The sequence below is a fragment of the Pseudochaenichthys georgianus genome, chromosome 12 (genome assembly GCF_902827115.2).
Source record: "Pseudochaenichthys georgianus chromosome 12, fPseGeo1.2, whole genome shotgun sequence".
Lineage (NCBI taxonomy): Eukaryota > Metazoa > Chordata > Actinopteri > Perciformes > Channichthyidae > Pseudochaenichthys > Pseudochaenichthys georgianus.
This window is the reverse complement of record NC_047514.1, coordinates 28,227,253-28,250,712: the sequence shown is the minus strand read 5'-3', so window position 1 is coordinate 28,250,712 and position 23,460 is coordinate 28,227,253. Positions and strand designations below refer to the sequence as shown.

General features: G+C 42.8%; 1 protein-coding gene across 1 annotated transcript; it reads left to right on the top strand.

The window, feature by feature from the left end:
- The first annotated feature begins 2,243 nt into the window (after positions 1-2,243).
- Positions 2,244-21,760, top strand: pdcl (phosducin-like). Its single transcript, XM_034095747.2, is given in 9 exon segments — positions 2,244-2,336; positions 3,529-3,711; positions 3,814-3,995; positions 5,697-6,120; positions 6,123-6,251; positions 7,032-7,469; positions 18,293-18,475; positions 18,578-18,759; positions 20,461-21,760. Coding segments are annotated over 8 exon segments (2,277 nt in total). The 5' UTR covers positions 2,244-2,336; positions 3,529-3,536; the 3' UTR covers positions 21,025-21,760.
- Positions 21,761-23,460: the final 1,700 nt, after the last annotated feature.

Below are 23,460 nucleotides of genomic sequence, written 5' to 3'. Positions count from 1 at the left end.
TAAGTACATTAAGTACAATTCAACTATTCCTTGTAGGCCTATAACGTTACATTCCACCACTGCGAGAAGCTCTGTGTGCAGTGGCCAAAGTGATTCTGTGTCAGCCCCTGCTCTGTGTTGTGGTGCAGGAAACACAGATGATGTGTATTGTTGGATCAACATCATATGTCAAGAGTATTCTCTGTGATTATGTGTGAAGTGCAAACACACCATTTCGAGTACCTCTTTAGACAAACTTTAAATAAGGTTTTACATTTCAGAATGACACAAGCCTTAAAGATCTTACACCCACCTAAATTAAGATCATTAACTAAAATGCATAGCCTGGGTTTCAAAGCAGTGCACACATCTGTATACCGAACTCACTCCCATGACCCTTCCTTCGTCTTCTCTTTAGATTCATCATGCATGCTATATGTATTACTTGAACTCTGCTGCCCTCTGGTGGTTGCCAGCATGGGTGTCACTTTGTCTTGAAAGTGGTCGGGACACTTTTTCCGATCAAAAATAAAATGTTTTTGCCCACCACCCTTTTGAATGATTATGTATTTCACTGGTAACTGTATGCAATGTGATATCACTTTTCACTTTTCTGCGACTATTTTAAGAGATATCAATATAATTACAATTTGTTTTACGAAGAATCAAAACAATATAGTAGCACTAGCACTAATAAAAACGTTATGAATAAAAAAGGCAATCAAAACTAAGTACGTATTTAACAAATATTGAATCTGAAGTATGCAACTGTATTTTTATTTATTTATTATGTTTTATTGTTTCTTTGATGTAATTTTGTATACCTTTGTATGTCTACCACGATGTGAGCTTTTTTTGTATACAAAATACTGTATATAATGATCATAATAATAATAATATCTCTTGTTGCTCTAACTTATCTTTTAACTGAGTTTAAATCAAGTCTGGAGTGTATATGCGTTACACATATTTGTTTCGGCGAATCGCACCCTAAATGTCAAACTCTCCAATCTGTTTTTGTTACTCAGCTTCAACCAATGTGCTTTACGTAAATATAACATGTAGTTATTCAGTTTGCTTTAGCACCATGGCCAGTCTGCTGCCAACATAATACACATAATATATAAGCAAAGGTGGAAAAAGTACTCAGATCTTGTACTTGAGTAAAAGTAGAAGTACCAGAGTGTAGGAATACTCTATTACAGTAAAATTCCTGCATTCAAAATGTTCCTCAAGTAAAAGTAGAAAAGTATTATCATGAAAATATAGTGAAAGTAGCGACAGTGAAAGTAGTCGTTGTGCAGATTGGTCCATTTCAGAATAATATATATGATATGTTTTATAATGATTGATCATGAAAGTGTTCTCAAAGCTGGTGAAGGTGCAGCTAGTCTGAAGTACTTTGTAGACTGCAGGGTAGCTGGTGGATTACTCCAGGTGGAACTAAAGTCTGATTCAACACTTGATTATATTGTTCATCCACAAAGTAACGTATAATGTATTACATAAATGTAGCGGAGTAAAAGTACAAGATATACCTCTGAATTATGGTGGGGTAGAAGTACAAAGTAGCAACAACATTGAAATATTTAAGTAAAGCACAAGTAGGCCTACCTCAACATGCAGAGCTTGAGTGAATTTACTTAGTTACTTTACACCACTGCATATAAGTAACAATATATAAGTGATTAATAGAAATGCCTGAACATTGTACTTAAGCAGAGTAGCACATACATCCCATGTTCCTGAGAACATGCAGATACTTTCACACAAAGACATTTGTGGCTCAGTCAGTGGGGGCTTGGACTGTGAGCCGTAGGGTCGCCGGTTCAAGTCCCCGACCAGACCTAAATATGGAGTGTGGACTGCTACTTGGAGAGGTTCCAGTTCACCTCCTGCCCTGCCCTGGTGCCCTTGAGCAAGGCACCGGACACCCTCCACCCCCCCATTGCTCCCCGGGCGCTGTACAATAGCTGCCCGCTGCTGCTAGTACTAGACTCCCGGTACGAGGATGGGTTAAACGCAGAGAACACATTTCCCTGTGTGCTGTGTGCTCTGCATGTGTGACCATTAAAGAGAGTTTCATCCCTCTCAATACAGAAGTTCAGAACTACCTTTTTTTTAATGCATAAGTCATCTTTTTTCTTTTCTGAGATGAATGTATTTGTTGCATGGTCCTCAGTTTTGACAGACAGCTGGCTGAAGGCGGGCTCCTGATGACGATTCCCCGCCTCCTGCACTCACTGCTCGAGCTCTACATCCGTGACGGGGGGTTGCTGCAGCTAAACTAGCAGATTAGCTCACGGGAGCTTGGGAGTTGTCACATTTCACTGACGGTAGCGGGTCATAAGATAAAGGTAAGTTCCTAAAACAATCAACATTATTAATGGTTTATTTTTATTATTTTTTTTAACGGGGTAATATGTTTGTGAATATATTGTTAAAATCTGTGTATTGCTGGTTGTCACAGGAACTAGCTTAGCCTGCTTAAGCTAACCTGGCTCACTTTCTTTAACGCTAGCTGTTTCTACTTCATAATGAGGATTATTGGATTGTCTCTATCCTCTTTTGAGTAGCCTTTAGATGCTAAACGGAATAGCTAAATTAGCCAAGATCTCGCTAACAATATCTAGCCGGTTTAGCCATCTTATCTCTCACCGCAACAGGGAGAGTATTGACATGAAATAAGGTGTTGGCTGCAGGCCGGCTTCGCTCCTACTGTTTACATGTTGTTCAATGCATTTGATTCCAACAGAGGAGAGATATCCAGAATGAAGTTTAGCTCACGGGAGCTTTGGGAGTTGTCACATAGCTGAGATATATTGTCTTGTTTCATGTTATGGCAACACTATCACACAAAAGAGCTGTAGGTTTTCTGTTAGGCTTTCTATTATCTTCCATTTTGCTGCCTGACCTGTGAATACTGAGTGGGATTTCTAAGGGATGTGTGCCTCCTTGCCGTCCATCTGTGCACAGAAGAAGGATTACACACGGCTCAGTGCACCATTAAAGCCCTCTCAGCACACGTTTTGCTGATACACTTACTATAAGCTATGTATGTATTGTGTGTATGTCCTATTTCTGAAATAAACCCTTTCACAGCGACCTCCGATAGCTGTCGATCTGGATTACTATGCTCCATTGGCTGAAAACTGTGCTAAAGCTATTGTGTCATGAAACTATGGTTAATCTCTAGAGGTGTTATCCATGAGGCTTTAAAGATGAAGCTAATGGTAGTTCTGTGTTCTGTCAACTGAAATGCAAATGATCAGTCAAATGACCCGGAGCAAAGGCACCTGTCGACCTGAGGAATGGCTAACAAGTCAAATAAGAATGTGAAGTTCGCTTTTGGGACCTCGATGGATGCAAACAATGCAGTGATATAAACAAATGTTTTGTTTGCCTGACAAAGCAGATGTTTACAGGTCAAATGTGGAATGGAAAGAATAACCTTTTGTGTTTGTTGAATCCTAGCATTGTGACCGGTTCCAAGTTGTATTAGTGAGTTGTTGAATCTGTGCCCCAACACATGGTTCCTGCTGTGTTCAGGTGCGATCATGACAACTTTGGACGACAGGATTCTGGGGGAGAAGCTGCAGTACTACTGCAGCAGCAGCGAGGATGAAGGCAGCGAAAACGAGGATGAGGAGGGAGAGAAAAAAACCATCCGGGAAGCTAACGTGGAGGAGCCGGAGATGGACTACAGCCCTGATGGAAGTGCTGTCAACACAGGTAATAACACAAGCACACATGCACCCCAACAACAGTCCTAACAAGACGGCTGCATGATTTCATATTGACATACAGTGAGAGTGACAGTGGCTGTTCTCTCAGGACCAAAGGGGGTCATCAACGACTGGAGGAAGTACAAGCAGCTTGAGGTGGAGCAGAAACAGGAGCAGAAGAAAGAGATGGAGAGGCTGATCAAGAAACTGTCCATGACCTGCCGCTCCGACCTGGACCAGGAGAAAGACAAACTGAAGGAGAAGGAGCTGCAGGACAAGATCAAAGGCAAAGTAAGTCTGAAGAAGAAAAAAGATCCACAAAGGAAAGTAAAGCCTGTGAGGACGGTTATTTAAACGTCTTGTTCCTCAATCCATACTTGCATTCCGTGGGTGACTCCATCTAAAAACTGGGTCACTCTGGATAATGGAGCACCTGCTGTTTTTGGAAAGGATATATATAGACGAGATGTTAATTAGAAACAACCTGATTAACACAGTGGAGTCTGCAGCTCCATTCTGTAGGTTCTCAAACAGCCTAATGTGCACGAGTACATTTAGGGACACGTATCACTTTGTAAGCTGAGCTGGTTGTTCAGCCATACTTACTGCACAGACCTATGCGCTGTATAAACTGGGGGTGGGGCAGGGTAAACATTTTCAAACTGAATTTAACACTAGGTGTCTCAGACCACATTTACACGGGAACGCAAACAAACCAAATTCGATATCAAAAAAGTCTCCCGTTCACACGGAATGGGCTCAATAAACGTGTGTCCGTCCACACGAGACCTGCTGTAGCAGTGAGCAGCAGAGGTGGGGCTATGGCTTCATCGTTATCAGGAACATGATCGTATAGGACGTACACACGGAGCCGTTTGCCCCCCCAGAGCGTTCCGTCCGCAGATCTATCCACCTTGGGCTATACGAAAGAGAAAAGTAGCGGATACAACCCGTTTCGTTCCCGCGTAAACAGCACATCACTTGACTCAGCAGCCAATCACAAACGGCACAGATACCTCATTCACACCAACGGTGTTTCAGGGCTGGTTCGGAGCTGGAGCTTGAAAAGCACCGGGTTTTCCTGTTCACACCGCAGCCTCTTAGCTCCGGAATCCGGTTCGTTTCAAGCACCAACAAATTGTCCGGCCAGAGCAAAAGCACCGCATACGTCACGCTGACGTCGAGGCGGGGGCAGGGGCAGGATCAACTCCTGAACAACAACAACAACAAGCCTGCGTTTTATCCAGTTTGTACACAACGATGTAGAAACTTAACAAGCAGCAGTGGTGCACTGAAGAGACCAGCTACCTGCTGGGAATCTGGTGTTCTGAAGAGGTGCAGAGGAAGCTGGAGCACAATCGCCCATTGTTGTTGTCGGTGTGAGCTGTGAGGGGTTTCCGCGCGGTTTGGCTTTATGAAGCAGGCACGCAAACGGTTACGTCATGACGCAAACGATGACGCAGCACCAGTCGGACTCTGGGCGGTGTGAAAAGAGCCGGAGCTAAACCGAAGAAGCGGTTCTGAACCTGAAAGGCTCTAGCACGGAGCTTGAACCGGAGTTGGTGTGAATGAGGTAATGGTGAAACGGTGAGAGCAATAATGATCCCGTGGCGACTCCAGTCCGCCTTGTTTCTCACGGTCAATGTGGGCTTCAAACCCCAACATGTCTCACCCCACAAAACACATTCTGTCCAGAACACAAACGAAACGTCCTGCGACTTCCTCCCTCCAAACTCTACTAAGATTTGACCCCCGTAATATTGCAAAAGGCTTTGTTCCTTCCTAAATAAACCAAATGCCAAACCAGTTGGATTAGGTGGTAGAGGTTGTTGATGTTGAATTCTTTTTAATTTGCAAGAATGCTAGATTATGGCAAATGGTGGCTGAGCTAGTTTACATCAAATCAAGTCTTCATATTGTTGGCAAGAAAACATATTTCCCAATTGGTCAAAGTGTTCCTTGACTAAATGTGTTCCTCTCTGTCGCCCGCAGATGACCGTGCAGGAGTACAACATGCTGCAGGAAGGACAGGACGACGAAGACTTTCTCCAGCATTACCGCATGCAGCGCATCGAGGAGATGCGGCACCAGCTCTGCCGCGGAAAGCGCTTCGCTCAGGTCTACGAGCTGAGCTGTGGAGAGGAATTCCTGGAGGCTCTGGACAAGGAGGACAAGAGCATCCTGGTGGTGATCCACATCTATGAGCCCGAGGTGGCAGGCTGCGAGGCCATGAGGGGCAGCCTCATGTGCCTGGCCCAGGAGTACCCGCTGGTGAAGTTCTGCAGCGTGCGCAGCTCGGCCATCAGCACCAGCGCTCTGTTCAGAGACAGCGCTCTGCCCGCCCTGCTCGTCTACAAAGCAGGGGAGCTGATCGGGAACTTCGTGCGGGTCACGGATCAGCTGGGGGAGGACTTCTTCGCGTGGAACTGGAGGCCCTGCTGCAGGAGTACGGCCTTCTGCCCGACAAGCTGCCCAGCATCCAGAAGATCATTCGCAACGGAGCCATCTTTCAGACCATCGTCAGCGACGAGGACTCGGACCTGGATATAGACTAGAGCCGTAGTGGCTGACATGCGCTCAGTCTGCATGGACTATAGATAACATAATGTATGTGGACCCCTGTAGTGAAGACGGACCGAGCCAGGACTACCCTGTTACAACTCACACAGAAAACTGTGTCTGCCACCAATGGTTCTCTCACTTCTCACTAATCTGCTGATAATCATTTCAAATAATCCATAGATCTATCCAATGGTAGAACATAGAGAACATGCCCTTTTCACACACAGGTTTATTTAAATGTCTCCCTTTGTCAGGTAGCCACATAAAGTCACTTAAATATGATGTGAAAGAACCATAGAAAGCTGGAAATCTGCATATTTAGAGGCATTTTCTACCATGTTGGCATGAATTGAACTATATATTATCAAAATAGTTGGAGATATATTTCCAGTTGTATGCTGCAGCGTTACACAGAATATCAGTGACCACTCCATGGTAACCATCGTTATAGTGAATAAGAGCAGACCCTAGCCATCGTTAGTGTCTACTATGCTGATCCATGCTGAGAATGATGTGGAAGTCAATGTTTTGTTTGTGCTGTGAATGTCAACTATTTATTCATTGTGGTGTAACACATTCCCTGTTTCCTTCATGTGCGTCTTCAGCATAATAAATGTGTCTCTGTAGAATACTAACCCTGCAGCACCAACTGACTTTCGTTAATTTTATAACTTTTATATGTGCTGATCATTTCAAGTAGTGCGAAGAATAAACATGTTTGGACCCACAGTCTGTTTTATCTTTTATTGATCCGATCTGTCCTAGCTAGGAAGGAAGGCCATTCAATGAAAAGGAGCTCGGAGATGTTAAAGTTGCACCTGCCCACCATGGCGCCTCCCCGACAGGAAGGACCTGCTGTCACAGCTCAGGGGTCAGATCTGGCATCCGGACCCTCACCGCCTTCAGCTCTGGGCCTGGCCTCTGCGGGGCCCAACCCACGGTGGAGCGTTTTTACGGCATCTGTCAGGGAAACTATCCTGAAGGCCAGAGCACCATCCACTCGAGCACCGTACGAGTGCAAATGGAAGCTCTTCTCCCACTGGTGTTCGGGTAAGGCTGAGAATCCGGGGCATTGCTCCGTGGCCACCATTCTGGAGTTCCTGCAGTCCCTTCTGGATAGTGGACGTTCTCACTCCACTTTGAATATGGCTGCTATCTCTGCCCAACATGTCGGGGTCGACAGCGCCACGGGGGGCGCCACAGGTCGGTGTCCCTCTTCCTGGGAGGGGCCTTACGGCAGCGTCCCCCTAGTACCCCGAGGGCTCGCTACAGGCCACTGGTCTCACACTTCACGAAACAGGGATCAAATTCCTGCTGTACTGCCCGACAAAAGGAATTCAACAAAGTTTAAACATAGCCTACTCAAATGTTGCTGTCTGACCTGGGCCCTGGCAATTAATTCTACTTTTACTCAAGTACAAGATCTGAGTACTTCTACTTTTACTCAAGTACAATATCTGAGTACTTCTACTTTTACTCAAGTACAAGTTTTGAGTACTTCTACTTTTACTCAAGTACAATATCTGAGTACTTCTACTTTTACTCAAGTACAATATCTGAGTACTTCTACTTTTACTCAAGTACAAGACCTGAGTACTTCTACTTTACTACTCAACAAGTTCTGAGTACTTCTACTTTTACTCAAGTACAATATCTGAGTACTTATTCCACCTCTAGCGTATTAGTCTGAATTGTAGCAACAAAATCACGCATAAAAATAGACTCACAGTGGTAACAAGTGGAAAATAATATTTACTAATGTGTACAATGACTTGTAGGTAATTCTGACTACTCAAGACACCTGACTTCTACATCTTCAAAGGAAGACTGTTCATTCTACAATTACATGGGATTAAAGCAAAATGTAGTTTTACTTGTATAATACTTCAATTTTATATAAAAGCCTGTTTCTAAAAGTATCAACCATGGCGACCCCCTTTTTTTCGAGTCACACAACGATTTTAAAAAGAATGTATTTCTATTGGTAGTGTGTTTCGTGCCTGCGTCGTTTTGTCCGGTCGGGTCGTGGAAGACCGGAAGCTGTGGGGTTCACAAAAACATGTTCTTACTCAATCAAGCCACCATTATCGTTTATTTTTTCACAAATCGTATAATGTCGGGCTTTTGTTGCCGTCTGTGAGGAAAAGAAATGGGGCTCAGAGCCTCAGAATACTGAAATCTGAATATTTTTTTTTCCTTCTAATTTGTTATTATTTGTGACCCGCTCTATCGAAATCAGTCAAAAGTCGCAACGGCTCATAAACGTGGATTTGTGTAAAAAAAAGAAGTTTTTCAGGATTGTGTGTGTTGTTTGATTTTAAATAAACAAAGTCTTGGCTTTCAGAATATGAAACTGTTATTGCCAAAATCTCGCGATAAATACATTTGTGTAGCTTGTAAAGTTAAGAAGAGGCAACTCTCAAATCGCACCCTGCTCTTCCGCAGCACCGCTCCCCCTCCCTCCGCTGAAATTATGAAGTAAAGGCGTATAGTAATCATAGATAACACGACAGGGTCCGGGACAGTTTGTTTTCATCTGTTTTCAAATAAACAAATTAATTTAACGTCACAGCAGGCAAAAAAACAGCCGGTGTTTCTTGTGAGTGTTTCCCCCCGGTACACAAGCGCAAACATACACAAACCACACACACTCGCGAGCGACCAGTAATACAAACGAAAATGTCTTCGGGTCCATGTGACTGATTTCGATAGAGCAAGTCACATTTGGTTTAGGCACGAAACATACTACCAGTAGAAATACATTGCTTTTAAAATCGCTCTGTCGAATCAATAGATTATATTTCGTGACTATAACACGAAATGCTGTGAGACTGGGTTGAATTACAAGTGAGTGCTTCGTCCTCTGAACACCACAGGATGGCGACTGTAACGCACATCTTAACATAGGTACGCTCCTCTGAAACGATTGTCCCTGCAATTATTATTATTATCCCTCATCGAGTTCGCTATTCAGCTCGCTAACGTTAGCTTAAACAAACGTAACATGCAACGTTAGCCTAATCTAAAATGCTCTGCTACGGCGTACCTTTCATGTGGCTCGTCAGCGCAGACTCTCGCATCGTTATTTGTTGCACTTTGCAGGAGGCTACTCGTGGGCTTGACCCTCGTCTCAGCCATGGCTTGTATTTGTCTTCTGCTAGCCAACGCTCGTTGAAACGGCAACCTCCTGGCACACATCTATCACTCATCAGAATGCCCAGGGCACACGTAACACGAACACTTGCAGGTCGCGCGCATAGCGCGGGAAGGCCGGAGCAGAGCTGCTTTATGTAGAAGCGAAGCAATTACGCGCACTCCAACTTCTTTCTTTTCTTTTCATCTAAAAAGTGAAATAAAGCTTACAATTTCAAGCACTTTATCCCAAATTCAAGCAGCATTCCTAAAACCCAAGCACTTTTCAAACCTTGAAAACACCGTACATTGTCAAGGATTTTCAAGGATCTCCAGCGCCCGTGCGAGCCCTGCCTTGAGCACACACATGAAATAAGACATCATTGTGACGGCTTCAAACCAAGCATGACCTCCCTCAAGATGGCTCTGACACGGGTTATGGAGCTCTTGGTATTATGAAAAGAGGGATAGGAGGAGCCCCAGTTTGACTTACAATGCAATGTATCTCAAAAACATAACAGATGTGTCTATTGGCTCAAAAAAGAAATGAGAATAATGTAGTGTAGTGTAATGGGAATTCTTCTTTGTTAACAGCAATGCTGTTGTTTTAAGTTGTGAGTGAAATGTTTAGCTGTATTTTTCACACTGTTGTCTAGTTATTATTTCAAGTCTGTTCACCTCTGAAGAAGAGCTGCCACATCATCGTGTCGGACATTACACAAGCAGACAAATGACAACCATAGACAAAATAAGAGTGTATGATTCTAACCAAAATATACAGCAAGAGTTTAGACCACTTAGCGCAGGATATGCTGCGTCTGTGTAAACGATGACGCCTACGAAATCACGACTGAGGCCTAAAGTGAGCAAAAAGGTGAATGGCTCCAGGTACTTCCATTATCTAAGTGTACTAGTCGAGCTGTTTCACAGAGGTGGACTGGACGATGAGAGTCAATCCCAGTTTTCTGAAAAACCCCACCTGTTTTTGAATGGCCTCCAGATCTCTGTCCCGTACGAAGTCTTCTCTCAGCTGTACCCTGGTCAGCCTGGTGCTGCAGGGGTCTGAGAACAGCTGGAAGAAGCTTTCCTCTGGTTCAAAGTTACTATCTGTGTGGACCAACTCCATGTATCTGTACAAAAAACAAAAAAAACATGGAATATGTAATATTGAGATGATGAGGCATTTTAAGAGAATGGAAAGGTAGATGAAGGGAATGGTTGCAGATGTATCATGTGACGTACGTGTTGACCAACTTGTCGCAGATCTCGCTTGGAAGGAAGATGTCCGAGCGCAGACAGAGCTTGTTCTTGAATCCCTGGTAGCACATGGTCTTCCTAAGGTTCCTCAGGCAGAAGATGGTTGCCAGAGTCATGAGGCTGTCAGGGTTGTCTCCTGCTTTTGCTGCCATGTTAGCCTCTTTGTCTCCGGCTCAGATTAAAGACAGGGCCGTGCAGGGGACCTGAGGAGACATTCATCCAACAAAGTTAGGACATGTCTTTTCACAGGAGCTTGTTTCTGGTGGAAATCAGAAACAACAAGTTTCCCTTTGACCAAAGAGATAAACGGACTCAAATCACATACACTGAGTCAGAGACTTAGCGAACAAGTAATGACATTCATTCCAAATATTAGTTGAAACATCCAAGTCATAGACAGAGGAGGGAAGTAAGTACATTTACTCGAATACTGTACTTAAGTACAATTTTGAGGTACATACTTTACTTGAGTATTTCCATGATATGCTACTTTATACTTCTACTCCACTACATTTATTTAACTGCTTGAACTACCTTTAACAAAATGCATCTCTTTATATATTATTAATTAATATATTATATATATATTAAACACAAGAGTCAAATATTTTGCTAAGAAAGTCAGTCAGAATTGTGTTTGTCCACGAGTTAAATGCGACTTGATGCAACAATATTATCTAGAAAATGTCACATGTATAAATATAATATACACACAAAAAAGGCAATTTTTTCCTGCAAAAATGATTACTTTTTTGTAATGCAAGTACATGTTGCTGATAATACTTTTGTACGTTTACTTAATTAAGATTTTGAATGCAGGACTTTTACTTGTAATGAAGTATTTTGACAATAATGTAGCAGTACTTTGACTGAAGTAAAGCTTCTGAATACTTCTTCCACCCTGGTCATAAACTACACATTACAGGTCAATGATGTTCCAAAAAACCCTTACTGTATTTTCCATGTGTGAAAAATGGAATTGAAGACATATATCTCCGATGTGTCCATTCTTTAGAGAGCTAGTTGTCCATGCGTATGGCTGATACTGCTTGCAACCGATGGTGTGTTCTTTTTAACCACTTGTTTCAACATGAACGTTGCAAATACAATTATCCTAACTTATTGATATCAAGCTGAATGACTCCTTTAACAAATGAAAATAGTGACTTAAGTTCATGTCTTTATGTTAGTGCTACTAGTTTGAAGAGGTGGAAGTTCTTCAGATTTCTTCCTAAGTAAAATAGAAGTACAGAGTGTAGGAATACTCTGTTACAAGTTAAAGTCATGCAATCAAATTGTTACTCAAGTAAAAGTAAAAGAGTATAAGCATCAACATATACCTAAAGTACCAAAAGTACCAGAAAACCCAAAGTAATCGCTATGCAGCATTTACGCATTTCAGAATCATATATATATATGTGGTCATTATAAATCATTGATGAACTAACTACTGTATGTATTGCTGGGTAGCTTCTGAATAATACTCCAGGTGGAACTACAGTCTGATTTAAGTGTTGATCATGTTTGGATCCTTAATCCATATATGCAAAGTAACTAAAGGTATTAAATAAATGTAGTGGAGTAAAAGTAACAATGTTTACCTCTGACTTTTAGTGGAATAGAATTACAAAGTAATCATAACATGGAAATGCTCAATTAAAGTACAAGCACCTCACAAGTACAATACTTAAATACATGTACTTACTTTACACCACTGCTGATACTGCTTTCCACCAATGTTGTGTTATTTTTAACAACTTTGTGTTTCAATATTAACGTTACAAACACAATTATCCTTACTTATCTATATCAAGCTGAATGTCCTGCTGACAAAAGGAAGTTAGTGAGTGAAGTTGCCCTGTCTCTAAGTTAGTGCTACAGGTCTGTTAGTTCAGCACACAGCAACAACCCCTGGGAGACACGGCAGACTACAGTTAGCTAGCTTTCTAGCTAGCTAACTGTACATCAGTTTTACTTTAACAACACTGCCACTAGATAGCTACTGAATAACACACACAAACTATAAACCTATTCAATAATACCTACACAAATATCAAAGAGACAAACATGTGTTTTCCAAGTTAAGCCTCAACTTGCCGATACGGTGTCAGCAGTGCATCTCAGCGTCAGAATTAGCTTGAGGCTAACGGTGACTTTCCCTGCTATGGTGTTAGCTAACATAACCAGTGGGACCAGCGCTAGCTACGAGCTATGTGTGGAACCACAGTGAACAGACAGCGGTCACAGGTGACCGAGTGGCAGCCCATCAGGCGGTGCTTTACCTTAGCTTTCGCCAAGGCTATATGTCTTGATGACGGCGAGAAATGTAGTTTGTTTCATCAGTCTTCACTCATCTGATTTTCGTTTTCGTCCGATGTCAACAAACAGACTCCTCCTCTCACTTCTTCTCTCGTCCTCCTTTTCCCATCTCTTCCTCCTGCGCTTCCTCTTCGTATTCTCCTGCAATCCCTGTCCTTCCACTTCCTATGTTTGACTTCAACAGTAGGCTATATGTTTTTTTTTAAATCAACTATAAGTATCTCTTACCACAATTGTATTCAAATTATTAATTAGTATATGTTCTATTACTGGTAGAAGCTGTAGCAGTGTTGTAACTAAGCAATAGTTGTATTTTTGCAGAGGTGAAATACATACTCGGATTATTAAAGCAAAAGCAGCAATAGTATATAATAATAGTTAGCTGATTTATATCTTTGTTATTAATAACCTAAATCTGCAAAGTAACAAGTAACTAATGAAGTTGTAGTGGAGTAAAAATACAAGTAGTATAATGTGAACATACTTAATTAAAGGACAAGTAGGCCTCCACACTTTGTTTTTACTTAAGTACAGTTCCTGAGTATATATACTTAATTACTTTCCACCACTGTATTTGTGTTTCTAAGTATAATGTACAAAAACCCACTCTATTTATTTGGAGGCTGTGGCTCAGTGAGATAGTGCACCGATCTTCTGATCAGCAAGTTTGAGTCCCACTGCAGTCAGCATGTCGTTGTGTCCCTGGCACTGCCCTGGCACTGCCCTGGCACTGCCCAGTGCTGCATGTATGGAAGTTGCTTTGGATACAAGTGTCTAACAAGTTACATGTAATGTAATGTCTAATTCCCAGATGCAGTTCTCCTCCATCCAAAAATGTGTTCCTAATATTTCTCTTTTTTTAAGAATAGCATGTGTTCTATTTTCTATTCAAAACTATAAAAAAAACTAAATAGGTTCCTGTTTTTCACAGCTCTCCTTGTTGTTCACCATGTATGCAACATAAATCATTATTTTGAACTTCACTTCTATGTGAAATAAATCAGGGTCCAGGTCAGTAACTGCCCCAGAGCTAAGGAGCTGAACAAGCTTTGAAGGATGTAATGTCTGAGGACAAAGGTGTCATATGCTGAACACATTGTAAAGCCACCTGATTCGTTTTTTAATGTGTGACATCTGGATAAATACAACAGTGATTGTACTATTGACTTACTGTGGTTCATTGGAAATGTGCTGACACTGGTTAGTTAGTCACTGCAACATATTTCAACAACAACTGTCCTGATTAACTGATGTTTGGTATCGGTATTCCTGCCACCTGGATGCATGTATGCTACAACTTGGCCTTTGATTAAACATTGCCATAGCATTCCCACATACAAGAAATACATGGAGAGGTGAACTGAGAACATGTTCCATCTGTTACCAGAAGCCAGTGGTGAAAAAAGTACTTAAGTAAAAAGTTCTAATTCCACAGTCTTAAAATACTCCATTACAAGTAAGAGTGAAAATATGATTTAAGTAAAATTACAGAATGTTATCAGCTAAATGTACTCAATTATCAAAAGTAAAAACACGTATGCAGAATGCCTCTTATAAATGTGTTGGGAATTACATTATATGTCAATATGGAGCAATTATTTGGAAAGCATTGAGAGAATTGTTAGTAAATATATATCATAACTTGTATAGGTGAAAAAGTAACTAAAGGGGGCCAAATAAATAAGGCAATACAAGTACAACATTTCGTTCTGAAACTTAGTGAAGTAGAAGTAACAAAGTAACAGAAAAGGAAAATACTCACGTAAAGTACAAGTACCCCCAAAATTAAGTACATTCAAGTACAATTCAACTATTCCTTGTAGGCCTATAACGTTACATTCCACCACTGCGAGAAGCTCTGTGTGCAGTGGCCAAAGTGATTCTGTGTCAGCCCCTGCTCTGTGTTGTGGGTGCAGGAAACAACAGATGATGTGTATTGTTGGATCAACATCATATGTCAAGAGTATTCTCTGTGATTATGTGTGAAGTGCAAACACCCATTTCGAGTACCTCTTTAGACAAACTTTAATAAGGTTTTACAATTTCAGAATGACACAAGCTTAAAGATCTTACACCCCACCTAATTAAGATCATTACCTAAAATGCATAGCCTGGGTTTCAAAGCAGTGCACACATCTGTATACCGAACTCACTCCCATGACCCTTCCTTCGTCTTCTCTTTAGATTCATCATGCATGCTATATGTATTACTTGAACTCTGCTGCCCTCTGGTGGTTGCCAGCATGGGTGTCACTTTGTCTTGAAAGTGGTCGGGACACTTTTTCCGATCAAAAATAAAATGTTTTTGCCCACCACCCTTTTGAATGATTATGTATTTCACTGGTAACTGTATGCAATGTGATATCACTTTTCACTTTTCTGCGACTATTTTAAGAGATATCAATATAATTACAATTTGTTTTACGAAGAATCAAAACAATATAGTAGCACTAGCACTAATAAAAACGTTATGAATAAAAAAGGCAATCAAAACTAAGTACGTATTTAACAAATATTGAATCTGAAGTATGCAACTGTATTTTTATTTATTTATTATGTTTTATTTGTTTCTTTGATGTAATTTTGTATACCTTTGTATGTCTACCACGATGTGAGCTTTTTTTGTATACAAAATACTGTATATAATGATCATAATAATAATAATATCTCTTGTTGCTCTAACTTATCTTTTAACTGAGTTTAAATCAAGTCTGGAGTGTATATGCGTTACACATATTTGTTTCGGCGAATCGCACCCTAAATGTCAAACTCTCCAATCTGTTTTTGTTACTCAGCTTCAACCAATGTGCTTTACGTAAATATAACATGTAGTTATTCAGTTTGCTTTAGCACCATGGCCAGTCTGCTGCCAACATAATACACATAATATATAAGCAAAGGTGGAAAAAGTACTCAGATCTTGTACTTGAGTAAAAGTAGAAGTACCAGAGTGTAGGAATACTCTATTACAGTAAAATTCCTGCATTCAAAATGTTCCTCAAGTAAAAGTAGAAAAGTATTATCATGAAAATATAGTGAAAGTAGCGACAGTGAAAGTAGTCGTTGTGCAGATTGGTCCATTTCAGAATAATATATATGATATGTTTTATAATGATTGATCATGAAAGTGTTCTCAAAGCTGGTGAAGGTGCAGCTAGTCTGAAGTACTTTGTAGACTGCAGGGTAGCTGGTGGATTTACTCCAGGTGGAACTAAAGTCTGATTCAACACTTGATTATATTGTTCATCCACAAAGTAACGTATAATGTATTACATAAATGTAGCGGAGTAAAAGTACAAGATATACCTCTGAATTATGGTGGGGTAGAAGTACAAAGTAGCAACAACATTGAAATATTTAAGTAAAGCACAAGTAGGCCTACCTCAACATGCAGAGCTTGAGTGAATTTACTTAGTTACTTTACACCACTGCATATAAGTAACAATATATAAGTGATTAATAGAAATGCCTGAACATTGTACTTAAGCAGAGTAGCACATACATCCCATGTTCCTGAGAACATGCAGATACTTTCACACAAAGACATTTGTGGCTCAGTCAGTGGGGGCTTGGACTGTGAGCCGTAGGGTCGCCGGTTCAAGTCCCCGACCAGACCTAAATATGGAGTGTGGACTGCTACTTGGAGAGGTTCCAGTTCACCTCCTGCCCTGCCCTGGTGCCCTTGAGCAAGGCACCGGACACCCTCCACCCCCCCATTGCTCCCCGGGCGCTGTACAATAGCTGCCCGCTGCTGCTAGTACTAGACTCCCGGTACGAGGATGGGTTAAACGCAGAGAACACATTTCCCTGTGTGCTGTGTGCTCTGCATGTGTGACCATTAAAGAGAGTTTCATCCCTCTCAATACAGAAGTTCAGAACTACCTTTTTTTTAATGCATAAGTCATCTTTTTTCTTTTCTGAGATGAATGTATTTGTTGCATGGTCCTCAGTTTTGACAGACAGCTGGCTGAAGGCGGGCTCCTGATGACGATTCCCCGCCTCCTGCACTCACTGCTCGAGCTCTACATCCGTGACGGGGGGTTGCTGCAGCTAAACTAGCAGATTAGCTCACGGGAGCTTTGGGAGTTGTCACATTTCACTGACGGTAGCGGGTCATAAGATAAAGGTAAGTTCCTAAAACAATCAACATTATTAATGGGTTTATTTTTATTATTTTTTTAACGGGGTAATATGTTGGTGAATATATTTTAAAATCTGTGTATTGCTGGTTGTCACAGGAACTAGCTTAGCCTGCTTAAGCTAACCTGGCTCACTTTCTTTAACGCTAGCTGTCTTCTACTTCATAATGAGGATTATTGGATTGTCTCTATCCTCTTTTGAGTAGCCTTTAGATGCTAAACGGAATAGCTAAATTAGCCAAGATCTCGCTAACAATATCTAGCCGGTTTAGCCATCTTATCTCTCACCGCAACAGGGAGAGTATTGACATGAAATAAGGTGTTGGCTGCAGGCCGGCTTCGCTCCTACTGTTTACATGTTGTTCAATGCATTTGATTCCAACAGAGGAGAGATATCCAGAATGAAGTTTAGCTCACGGGAGCTTTGGGAGTTGTCACATAGCTGAGATATATTGTCTTGTTTCATGTTATGGCAACACTATCACACAAAAGAGCTGTAGGTTTTCTGTTAGGCTTTCTATTATCTTCCATTTTGCTGCCTGACCTGTGAATACTGAGTGGGATTTCTAAGGGATGTGTGCCTCCTTGCCGTCCATCTGTGCACAGAAGAAGGATTACACACGGCTCAGTGCACCATTAAAGCCCTCTCAGCACACGTTTTGCTGATACACTTACTATAAGCTATGTATGTATTGTGTGTATGTCCTATTTCTGAAATAAACCCTTTCACAGCGACCTCCGATAGCTGTCGATCTGGATTACTATGCTCCATTGGCTGAAAACTGTGCTAAAGCTATTGTGTCATGAAACTATGGTTAATCTCTAGAGGTGTTATCCATGAGGCTTTAAAGATGAAGCTAATGGTAGTTCTGTGTTCTGTCAACTGAAATGCAAATGATCAGTCAAATGACCCGGAGCAAAGGCACCTGTCGACCTGAGGAATGGCTAACAAGTCAAATAAGAATGTGAAGTTCGCTTTTGGGACCTCGATGGATGCAAACAATGCAGTGATATAAACAAATGTTTTGTTTGCCTGACAAAGCAGATGTTTACAGGTCAAATGTGGAATGGAAAGAATAACCTTTTGTGTTTGTTGAATCCTAGCATTGTGACCGGTTCCAAGTTGTATTAGTGAGTTGTTGAATCTGTGCCCCAACACATGGTTCCTGCTGTGTTCAGGTGCGATCATGACAACTTTGGACGACAGGATTCTGGGGGAGAAGCTGCAGTACTACTGCAGCAGCAGCGAGGATGAAGGCAGCGAAAACGAGGATGAGGAGGGAGAGAAAAAAACCATCCGGGAAGCTAACGTGGAGGAGCCGGAGATGGACTACAGCCCTGATGGAAGTGCTGTCAACACAGGTAATAACACAAGCACACATGCACCCCAACAACAGTCCTAACAAGACGGCTGCATGATTTCATATTGACATACAGTGAGAGTGACAGTGGCTGTTCTCTCAGGACCAAAGGGGGTCATCAACGACTGGAGGAAGTACAAGCAGCTTGAGGTGGAGCAGAAACAGGAGCAGAAGAAAGAGATGGAGAGGCTGATCAAGAAACTGTCCATGACCTGCCGCTCCGACCTGGACCAGGAGAAAGACAAACTGAAGGAGAAGGAGCTGCAGGACAAGATCAAAGGCAAAGTAAGTCTGAAGAAGAAAAAAGATCCACAAAGGAAAGTAAAGCCTGTGAGGACGGTTATTTAAACGTCTTGTTCCTCAATCCATACTTGCATTCCGTGGGTGACTCCATCTAAAAACTGGGTCACTCTGGATAATGGAGCACCTGCTGTTTTTGGAAAGGATATATATAGACGAGATGTTAATTAGAAACAACCTGATTAACACAGTGGAGTCTGCAGCTCCATTCTGTAGGTTCTCAAACAGCCTAATGTGCACGAGTACATTTAGGGACACGTATCACTTTGTAAGCTGAGCTGGTTGTTCAGCCATACTTACTGCACAGACCTATGCGCTGTATAAACTGGGGGTGGGGCAGGGTAAACATTTTCAAACTGAATTTAACACTAGGTGTCTCAGACCACATTTACACGGGAACGCAAACAAACCAAATTCGATATCAAAAAAGTCTCCCGTTCACACGGAATGGGCTCAATAAACGTGTGTCCGTCCACACGAGACCTGCTGTAGCAGTGAGCAGCAGAGGTGGGGCTATGGCTTCATCGTTATCAGGAACATGATCGTATAGGACGTACACACGGAGCCGTTTGCCCCCCCAGAGCGTTCCGTCCGCAGATCTATCCACCTTGGGCTATACGAAAGAGAAAAGTAGCGGATACAACCCGTTTCGTTCCCGCGTAAACAGCACATCACTTGACTCAGCAGCCAATCACAAACGGCACAGATACCTCATTCACACCAACGGTGTTTCAGGGCTGGTTCGGAGCTGGAGCTTGAAAAGCACCGGGTTTTCCTGTTCACACCGCAGCCTCTTAGCTCCGGAATCCGGTTCGTTTCAAGCACCAACAAATTGTCCGGCCAGAGCAAAAGCACCGCATACGTCACGCTGACGTCGAGGCGGGGGCAGGGGCAGGATCAACTCCTGAACAACAACAACAACAAGCCTGCGTTTTATCCAGTTTGTACACAACGATGTAGAAACTTAACAAGCAGCAGTGGTGCACTGAAGAGACCAGCTACCTGCTGGGAATCTGGTGTTCTGAAGAGGTGCAGAGGAAGCTGGAGCACAATCGCCCATTGTTGTTGTCGGTGTGAGCTGTGAGGGGTTTCCGCGCGGTTTGGCTTTATGAAGCAGGCACGCAAACGGTTACGTCATGACGCAAACGATGACGCAGCACCAGTCGGACTCTGGGCGGTGTGAAAAGAGCCGGAGCTAAACCGAAGAAGCGGTTCTGAACCTGAAAGGCTCTAGCACGGAGCTTGAACCGGAGTTGGTGTGAATGAGGTAATGGTGAAACGGTGAGAGCAATAATGATCCCGTGGCGACTCCAGTCCGCCTTGTTTCTCACGGTCAATGTGGGCTTCAAACCCCAACATGTCTCACCCCACAAAACACATTCTGTCCAGAACACAAACGAAACGTCCTGCGACTTCCTCCCTCCAAACTCTACTAAGATTTGACCCCCGTAATATTGCAAAAGGCTTTGTTCCTTCCTAAATAAACCAAATGCCAAACCAGTTGGATTAGGTGGTAGAGGTTGTTGATGTTGAATTCTTTTTAATTTGCAAGAATGCTAGATTATGGCAAATGGTGGCTGAGCTAGTTTACATCAAATCAAGTCTTCATATTGTTGGCAAGAAAACATATTTCCCAATTGGTCAAAGTGTTCCTTGACTAAATGTGTTCCTCTCTGTCGCCCGCAGATGACCGTGCAGGAGTACAACATGCTGCAGGAAGGACAGGACGACGAAGACTTTCTCCAGCATTACCGCATGCAGCGCATCGAGGAGATGCGGCACCAGCTCTGCCGCGGAAAGCGCTTCGCTCAGGTCTACGAGCTGAGCTGTGGAGAGGAATTCCTGGAGGCTCTGGACAAGGAGGACAAGAGCATCCTGGTGGTGATCCACATCTATGAGCCCGAGGTGGCAGGCTGCGAGGCCATGAGGGGCAGCCTCATGTGCCTGGCCCAGGAGTACCCGCTGGTGAAGTTCTGCAGCGTGCGCAGCTCGGCCATCAGCACCAGCGCTCTGTTCAGAGACAGCGCTCTGCCCGCCCTGCTCGTCTACAAAGCAGGGGAGCTGATCGGGAACTTCGTGCGGGTCACGGATCAGCTGGGGGAGGACTTCTTCGCCGTGGAACTGGAGGCCCTGCTGCAGGAGTACGGCCTTCTGCCCGACAAGCTGCCCAGCATCCAGAAGATCATTCGCAACGGAGCCATCTTTCAGACCATCGTCAGCGACGAGGACTCGGACCTGGATATAGACTAGAGCCGTAGTGGCTGACATGCGCTCAGTCTGCATGGACTATAGATAACATAATGTATGTGGACCCCTGTAGTGAAGACGGACCGAGCCAGGACTACCCTGTTACAACTCACACAGAAAACTGTGTCTGCCACCAATGGTTCTCTCACTTCTCACTAATCTGCTGATAATCATTTCAAATAATCCATAGATCTATCCAATGGTAGAACATAGAGAACATGCCCTTTTCACACACAGGTTTATTTAAATGTCTCCCTTTGTCAGGTAGCCACATAAAGTCACTTAAATATGATGTGAAAGAACCATAGAAAGCTGGAAATCTGCATATTTAGAGGCATTTTCTACCATGTTGGCATGAATTGAACTATATATTATCAAAATAGTTGGAGATATATTTCCAGTTGTATGCTGCAGCGTTACACAGAATATCAGTGACCACTCCATGGTAACCATCGTTATAGTGAATAAGAGCAGACCCTAGCCATCGTTAGTGTCTACTATGCTGATCCATGCTGAGAATGATGTGGAAGTCAATGTTTTGTTTGTGCTGTGAATGTCAACTATTTATTCATTGTGGTGTAACACATTCCCTGTTTCCTTCATGTGCGTCTTCAGCATAATAAATGTGTCTCTGTAGAATACTAACCCTGCAGCACCAACTGACTTTCGTTAATTTTATAACTTTTATATGTGCTGATCATTTCAAGTAGTGCGAAGAATAAACATGTTTGGACCCACAGTCTGTTTTATCTTTTATTGATCCGATCTGTCCTAGCTAGGAAGGAAGGCCATTCAATGAAAAGGAGCTCGGAGATGTTAAAGTTGCACCTGCCCACCATGGCGCCTCCCCGACAGGAAGGACCTGCTGTCACAGCTCAGGGGTCAGATCTGGCATCCGGACCCTCACCGCCTTCAGCTCTGGGCCTGGCCTCTGCGGGGCCCAACCCACGGTGGAGCGTTTTTACGGCATCTGTCAGGGAAACTATCCTGAAGGCCAGAGCACCATCCACTCGAGCACCGTACGAGTGCAAATGGAAGCTCTTCTCCCACTGGTGTTCGGGTAAGGCTGAGAATCCGGGGCATTGCTCCGTGGCCACCATTCTGGAGTTCCTGCAGTCCCTTCTGGATAGTGGACGTTCTCACTCCACTTTGAATATGGCTGCTATCTCTGCCCAACATGTCGGGGTCGACAGCGCCACGGGGGGGCGCCACAGGTCGGTGTCCCTCTTCCTGGGAGGGGCCTTACGGCAGCGTCCCCCTAGTACCCCGAGGGCTCGCTACAGGCCACTGGTCTCACACTTCACGAAACAGGGATCAAATTCCTGCTGTACTGCCCGACAAAAGGAATTCAACAAAGTTTAAACATAGCCTACTCAAATGTTGCTGTCTGACCTGGGCCCTGGCAATTAACATAAACCAGACAATGTATTTCAAAAGAGATCCAGATGTCAGGCAAACAATTATCACTGTACATTTGGGACACATACAAAACTGTTCAGAATATAATTAGTTAGGCCTGAAAATAAGTTCCACTGGAAGTTTTAATCAAGCTGTCGATGAACTGAGAGAGAAAGCACGCAGGCCATGTTATGCAATAAAAAGACAATTCACATTCAAATTCCATTTGGCTTAAATAAGTTAAATCAGTATTAGAAGCCATCCTACTCTTTAGAAGCAAAGTGTGGGGCCCTCAAACAAACGTACAATTTGACAAATCGAAAATCGTCCAATTGAAAATGATTACACTGAGTTTTGCAAGAGCCTCCTACAGGTTCACAGGAGAACAACACCTGCAGAGCGGATTATGCACATTTCCATTATTAATACAAATCCAGAAACAATCAATGAAATATTGGCTACATCGAAAATAAACTGACCCCCACTCCTACCACCACAAAACAATGACCTCAGTTATTGGAACACTAAATCCCAAAGGTAAATGCTATGCTATCGGCAGGGCCGCCTTAATGCACGGGCTGACCTGGGCTGAAGCCCAGGGGCCTACGGAGATCAGGGGCCTATCATGAGCCAATAAAAAAGTAAAAAAAAAAAAAAGTTTTTTATTTCGGATATTTTTAAAAAACATTTAAGTCTTGGCTTTCAGAATATGAAACTTTTATTTCCAAAATCACACGATAAATACATTTTTGAAGATTGTAAAGGGAAGATGACAGCTCTCACTCGCCACTCACTCCCCCTCCCTCCGGCTGACATTATGAATGTAAGAGTATAGTAATCATAGATAACACGGCAGGGTCCGTTACAGTTTGTTTTCATCTGGTTTCAATTAAACAAAGTCTTGGCTTTCAGAATATTAAACTTGTTTTGGCAAATTCAGATGATAAATACAGCTTTGAAGCTTGTAACGGCATGATTACAAGCGGAGAACGGAGTAACTTGACGTCACAGCAGGCATAACAACAGCCGGTGTTTCTCGTG